Raw genomic sequence first — 7,497 nt, 5'->3', positions numbered from 1 at the left:
CACTGTATACCTGCCGTCTGCTGCTGATCACGCTGTTTTTTATCATCCTAAGTGTAAGCCTGCATTTGTATCATGCTATAAGAATATATTTTTGCGGTCTACACTATATGGTCTCTCTCTTTCTTGGAGATCGGTTGCTGATAGTTGCTCTACACAGCATAGGGAACTTCCACCCCTTTAAGGTGGATGACTGCTCCTTTTTGCTGCTTGTATGTGAGTAGCCATTCGTGAGCCTTTCATATTATTACTACATTCACTTTATGACATTTCTATACTATTTTATGTCTTTTTATTTTTACATGGCACCAAGCTGCGATCCTCTGGTTCTTTTGGAAGAATTCAACATGCAAGACTTTTGAAACAGTCTCATACCAAGGGTTGAGTGTGTCTGTTAAGCCTCTTATATTGAAGCACTTTAGTTCACTGTATACTGTCACTTATTTTGTCATTATATTTTGGCACCTATTCATTTGGGCACTTATTATTTTATTTTTCACATATAATTTATATGCACATTATTGGGTTTGTTAGAGCGCTATCAAGCACCTTTTCTGTTATACAAAAGGTGGCATTACTCACACCCAGAGCCTATATAGGTCTGTTACAGGGTCTGGATAAGTGTAAGACTTATTTACCTGGTTCTTTTCCTCTCCTGCCTTTTTCCCTCCTCTAATTAAACACTTATTGAGGGACCTGATAGAAGTAACGTCTCCTTCGGGTAAAACAGGCTTAACGTTAAGTTATCAGAAGTTATTCAAAGGCGGTGCTAACTTGACCTGGCGTTAAGCCTGTGCTAATGAGACAACAAACGACCGTTGTTTTTGCATGTATTTAGCTTTGTGTATACCCATTAAACCCAGGGAAACCAACGGACGTTACCTATTTAGGTAATCTCACGTTAGTAGCCCAGATTAATGGACGGCTGCGGATCTACCCCAGGAGTTGGCGACTCCAGTCCTCGAGGGCCACGAACAGGTCAGTTTTTCAGAATATCCCTGCTTCAGCACAGGTGGTGCAGTGGTGCAGCCACTGATTGAACCACCTGTGCTGGATCAGGGATATCCTGGAAACTTGACCTGTTGGTGGCCCTTGAGGGCTGGAGATGGTCGCCCCTGATCTACCCCCAAGTCCCTACTTCTTTCAGCATTTTGCAACTATTCTTCATGCTTCTCTGTTTACTAATTTATATGCTACTGCTGCTTCCCCTTTCTAACATTTCTAGCAGAATAAACTAACATGGGTTCATCCGTTACCTGCTATTTCCTTAGATTCGGTGACTCGAATCTCAGACAGCCTCAGTCAGACAGTAGAACCAGAGACCGAATCCTCACCAGCAGAACAATCTCCTCTCTCTTTTGCTGGTAAGGAAGTAAGATCTTTGGGACTTCATTTGGGATAACCAACCTTTATTTACTGGTTTTCATTCTTCTTCTTTTTTTTTTTTTTTTTTTTATGCAATTCGAAAATCGCTCTTGTGATTTAAAATTGCACTTTGTATACATATATAAATATCATTTGTGTGCGAGAAACATATTTTTGGTGAATCCATTTTGATTATAAGACCTCTATCATGTTTCATACTACAAAAGGAGGATGGCAGTTCGGATGTTTAAAATGTTTGACAAGTTTTTCTTCGATGGCACACATTTCAATTGAGTAACCTTTATTGCTGTACAGCAGCAATTGGTAATCAGATGGGATACTAGTATAAACCAAAGTAGTAACAATTTTGCGCTCTCCTAAAAGAAGAGAATGCTAAATAAAACATCACTGTATAATAAAAACCTGGGATTAAAGAGGTGCCCCCGGGGCTGAACCGCATCACTCAGAGGACCCCCAGTTTGCCAAGATTGTCATTTTTTTTTTAAACTTTTGCCAGTACTTAAAAAAAAAAAAAAAAACGGGCTGTGGGGTCACCCAATTGGAAGCTCCGATGGCACCTTACAATGAATGTTACAGCATTCTATTGGCTGCCAGAATGAGGCTAACTCCATTGCCATATCATGTAAGGTCATTTTAAATATCTCCGGAGTGCTGCAGTTCAGTTCCAGGGTTCCTGTGTATCAAACGAGTGGGGGGGGGGAAAAACTAAATTTTAAGAAAAAAAGTAGGATTTTTTTGGGAAAGAAAATAATTCTTAGCAATCGGAAGTATTTGATTTATTTTTATTGCTTGATAAAATAACAATGTTGGGTTTAAACACTTATCAACTTTAACCCTTTGATTTTTGGAAGGCAGCAGTTACACTGTTATAACTTTGCCCTCAATGACGTGAATGGGAGACGCGAGACCACCTCTTCTGTTCTGATACCGCTCAACGCTCCTGGTTTAATATAAAAACACATTTGTCTTCATACCATTATTTGAATGCATTGCCAATTTTATTATTCTTGTTGATGAAGTTGTCCACTAGTTGTCTGAGGCACTCCATTGTGCCCCGTTTTATCCTAAATTAAAGCGTTATCCACATGTAATGTGTATGGGAGGATAATATACCTGGGTTTTACCAAACACACCATTTTTATTTAGACCTTGTTTTGTCAGCATGGATTTTTGAGTGTTTAGGGATTTGTTCTAGTGCATCTTACTGTATGCTCAGCATGTGTCTCTGCCAAGCTAAAACTACACATGGTTAACGGAGGATTGTGCTCTGTGGGGGCAGGTTAACATAATAGTCTAGAGAAGCTGTAAGTACTGGGAAACCAGGTTTCCGGGGAGGCTCCTGGAAGACCAGAGCTACCCTGGATCACCCTGCTATAAATTACGAAATAAATAAAATATCAGGTACAGAGAAGGGATTTGTCTCATCAGTGGGTTGTAGTCAGATTGACAAAAATCCTGCCTTCATGATTTTGAGTCTATGGGCCTATTAAATTCAACAAGAGTTTGCACAGCCAGAGCCACTCTCTCCTCCTCCCTTATTATTTGGGGCTTTCTAATAGACAAAGCGGGATAAGGGTAAAGAACACACTTGTCAAACTCTCCCCCATTCACAGAAATGCTATTACCAGAGAACCAAAAGAAGCCATGTCTGTGCTTTTCACTTGGGTAGATTAGTTCAAGGAAGCAAATTAGATTCTTAAATTGTTTACAAAAGGTTGTTTTTTTTTTGTCCGTCTACGTGGAATTGCACCTATAAATGTTATTGGAAGTCTGGGGATACTTTGTGGTGTAAGAATTAGTTATTTTGAAGCTTTTTAATATTCTATAAAACCTGCTATGTTTTCTATATTTTTGTTATAGACGTAGAGAAAATTGTTGTTCTTAGTAGACATTTTTAGAAAAGAATAGCACATAATGCAGCAATTGATAAATCGCATGATGGTATGTAATAATATTTGTCTACTTTGTTCATTATAACCACCCCATAAATCACTCCCTCATGAAACAGGGCAAAATGTTGGTACACTGATGTTTAACAAGTACAGTATTAAGAGATTCAGGTTGTATGTAACTGATCAATTCAGTCTGTCCAGGATTAATGCATTCAGAGCAGAGTTCCTCGTGAATAAAGTGTTGGCATTTAAAAACGAGGCATAACTTCACAAAGATCAGTAAATTCCTCACATTACATATCCGTTTTTTTGTTTAGGGCAATTTTCCGAATCCTACATAAATAAGCTAAGAATTCTGCAGTCGTTCCAAAGTTGTGGTGGTTTTTTTGGTCACTACACAATATAGGATACACAAAAGTGATTTGACATAAACATTTTTTTTCAGCAGGCATTACAGCGTGATTATTCCGTTTTTGTTACGTGTATAAACCAACATTGTAACAGTATACATGAACCTTTAGCGTGCACCGAAATGTTGGTTAATACACAATTAAAAGCTGGAATAATTACCTGTTTAAATAGACTATTATCCGTATTAACTCTTGTATTACAACCTTATGATAGGGCACCTGTGGAAGTTTATCAATGTCTTTGGTCGTGCAACTCAAAACTTAAGATACTTTAGCAGGATAAAGTACTTAATTAGAACCATAGGTAGAATTTCTTGTAGCTTTTCACCAGTTAGCCAATCCCTATTCCATTGTTGTGCATGTTGTAGGACTGTCTCTGTTTCAAACACCCCCAAGTCCTCAAGATAAAGGATCAAGGAGGAACAAGTCCTCTCCTGAATTTGTACCACCGGATAAGCCTCCAGCCAAAACCCAATGGATCCCAGATGAGACTGAGATCATCTGCATGGTCTGTAAAAACGAGAGATTCTCAATGGTAAGATCCTGACTAATTCCCCAATGCATTCTACGATCCACTGCTAAAAGAGAAATATTATAGGGCAAAATAACTCAAATAAGTTAAATGGAGCTCATCATTGTATAGCCATTGAGAAATGTGAATACCATGGAAACTGTTGTAAAGTGTCTCTAACCATCCCTCCATGAATTGGTTGTTATGGATTTATTTCACATGAACTTTTCAATGGACTGTGATGTTTAATGGATGTGGGCGGCTTACTTGTAATGCTTGTGGGGAATATCGTCATGAAATATAGGAATCAAGGGTTTTTCAAGAAGATCTATGTGCATCCATGGTCTTGGCTTGTGTGGCTGTTTTGCAGACAATCACCTCAGTGATTCTCTGAGAGTCATTTGTAGCATCAGAGATCCCATAGGCATCAGTCTCACTGATAGAAATCAGCACTTTTCCATTTCAGCCCCAATATCTCACCAATTTTGTTCTCGTGTTGACATCTCTGATAGTGTATATTGCTCCAGGGGCGTGCACCTGATGGAGCTTTGCCTTTTTTTCTCCCCACCCTCCCTCCCCCCTTTAATGTATATGCTTACCAAAGCAGTGTGACCTTTGTAAACACTGTGTACCCAGAGCACAAAACACAAAAATGGTAGCACGACCATAAACAATGTAACTTGATCCGATGAGACCAGCGAGACGCCAAATGTTGCTATGCAGTGTTGTCTCCCAATATATGGTGAAAAGGTTACATACAGTATGAAGTAACTCCACTTCTTCTGAACTGGACCAAGTGCGTTACTTTCTTTCTTTTTTTTTTTAAGCCGTTACAGTGCTTCCTGTTTCAATGTCTACTGTCTAACCACAGGGAGATTCACTTCCAGTGTACTGGCTGCTTCTGGGTTTTGAAATCTCTGCAGACAGGAAGTTATGAGGTCACCCTTATTGATGACACAGACAGAAATAGGCCCAGTTTCCCTCCGTATCAGGATTACAGAGGTTCATTTAAAGAAAAAAAAAGACATTGGAACAATCATGTACAACGATGAAGAGCTATTGTTCCGGCCCATGAATAAGTCTTTCTTCCGATGTCTTCCTCTTAGTTCAACCGTAGACATCACTGCAGACGATGCGGGAGGCTGGTCTGTAGTTCTTGCTCTATGAAGAAGATGGTGGTAGAAGATTGTCGTGAAAACCCAGCACGAGTGTGTGATCAGTGTCACGATTATTTTTCTACAGAGTGAGTGTTAACAGTTGGTTTATGGTCAGTTGTTAGACAAAAGGACTAGCTCAGGAGTGGCCAACTCCAGTCCACAAGGGCCACCAACAGGCCAGGTTTTAAGAATATCCCTGCTTCAGCACAGCTTGCTCAGTCAGTGGCTCAGTCAGTGACGAGTCTAGGTTTTTATTACTTCTAAGGTAACATTCTCTATCTGTTAATAAAGTACTCTTTTTTTGTTTGTTTTTTCAGTATCAAAATGGATGAAGACCCAGAATATATGGAAGGTAATATTTCTTATGTTTTATTTGTTCCTATACAGAAACATTAATTACCAGGCCACTTTACAATGGGTTATTTTTGTAAATTGTTTTTTATCAGGAACCTGATATTTTATACATTGTGTCGAGTTCTAACCTAGTCCTTGCTTACTTACATCCGTGGTGAGCAACATGATATACTTCAAGGGCTGTATGTGTGGCCCCTGGGCTTTCAAAAGGGCCACACATTACCCTTGAAATTCACTGAGGCAGAAAAACACAAGGAGGGGGCAGTGTGACACGGGAGGAATGGACAACATGGGGTAGGATTGAGTAACACGGGGGGAGTAGTATTATTCTCACTCTCTTCAATGTTAATTTAAAAAAAGATCCCCCGCCCTTTCTTTATTTTTCTCATTGAGTGTAATTCAATTTAAAAAGGCCCAGAGCCTGCAGTAAAGTATTCACACCACAGCCTCTGCGGTTTACTCTCATGCTCCATCCCTTGAGGCGACAGGGCCGTTTACAATATGGAGAGGGTCAGTGTCATGGTTTGACAAGTCCATAACAAGTGATTTCAGCCTGTTCTAAACATGTTTCTCTCTTTGTTTTTACAGCAGACGAACAAGGTGGAAACCTCGATTTAGCATCCATCCTTAAGTTGTCCAGGTCGGCAGAGCTGCAGTGGAGGTTAACGCTGAACGAACCTGAAAATGAAATGGAGCGAAGTGAGTTTTATTACGAACAGGTATGTAAAGAGTCTCTTTGTAGAAGTTTTAGATGTACATAATAACAATGCATGTACATAACATGCATAAAGTAATTTAAATTATTGCTATGTAGGAAAATCCACGTTTCCTGAAGACCCAACTCAGAAACGGCTGTCAATCACTGCTCTGTTCCCTGACGTCGTGCCCCATAATGCCTTGCATAGCGCTTAGCAGGGTATTGTGGGGTGCAATTTAGGCAAGCAAAGTTGCCATTTACCCTTCTGCTTCTGAAGAGTTTCTGCAGAAACCATTATCTTTCAACTCCACAACTTAATCCCACACAAGGGTTTTTTTCCGGTGTGTCTGTGTGTCTGTGTGTCTGTGTGTCTGTGTGTCTGTGTGTCTGTGTGTCTGTGTGTCTGTGTGTCTGTGTGTCTGTGTGTCTGTGTGTCTGTGTGTCTGTGTGTCTGTGTGTCTGTGTGTCTAGATATATATCTAGATGAATTGATTTAAATAGATCGAGATAGATCGATCTATATAGAATTTAGGAAATACCTGCATGCTACGTGTTACTCCTACAGAGTGTGTCTGTGCTAGATAGAAAAAAAATATACAATTAAAGAAAAGAATGGTCTAATTATCAGAACCAGACAAAATATAAGCAAAAATAAAGGGTGTTGATTGACCCATAATACAGGAGCCCAACGTTTCCACCCCCAAGCTCTGAAGAAGGTCCCGTTGGGGACGGAAACCTCGGGCTCCTGTGTTATGGGTCAATAAACACCCTTTATTTTTGCATATATTTTTTATCAGGTGCTGATAATCTAATTGGAAGAAGCTTGTGGGGAGCGCAGAATTTCACCATGTAAAGGGAATGAAATAAATAATAGTTTAATATGTCCTAAACACCTGTAACAATGTATATGGGGATCAAGATTAAGAACTCACATTCTCCCAGTCAAATAACAGCATTGGAAGACAATATGAAGACTCTGTAGTTTGCAGGGTGGTCTTGCTTAGGATACTCTCCCTGGTATCAGTGGAACGAACCCTCGATGAAAACAGAAACAACTCTAGTGCAACATTGTATGTTCACTACTGATGTATTC

The 7,497-nt window shown here is 39.7% G+C and overlaps 1 protein-coding gene across 2 annotated transcripts in view; it reads left to right on the top strand.

Moving 5' to 3' along the window:
* ZFYVE26 (zinc finger FYVE-type containing 26) overlaps window positions 1–7,497 on the top strand; it is a 77,413-nt gene that overhangs the window by 48,246 nt on the left and 21,670 nt on the right. The window contains exons 26-30 of one of the 2 annotated variants that reach the window (XM_075613521.1): window positions 1,269–1,361; window positions 4,054–4,220; window positions 5,303–5,439; window positions 5,671–5,705; window positions 6,296–6,426. In XM_075613521.1, the coding sequence (XP_075469636.1) occupies window positions 1,269–1,361; window positions 4,054–4,220; window positions 5,303–5,439; window positions 5,671–5,705; window positions 6,296–6,426 (563 nt within the window). The remainder of the gene's footprint in view (window positions 1–1,268; window positions 1,362–4,053; window positions 4,221–5,302; window positions 5,440–5,670; window positions 5,706–6,295; window positions 6,427–7,497) is intronic. The other variant, XM_075613522.1, reaches the window with a different exon arrangement.

The sequence above is a fragment of the Ascaphus truei genome, chromosome 9 (genome assembly GCF_040206685.1).
Source record: "Ascaphus truei isolate aAscTru1 chromosome 9, aAscTru1.hap1, whole genome shotgun sequence".
Classification (NCBI taxonomy): domain Eukaryota; kingdom Metazoa; phylum Chordata; class Amphibia; order Anura; family Ascaphidae; genus Ascaphus; species Ascaphus truei.
This window is presented reverse-complemented; position numbering and strand designations above follow the sequence as displayed.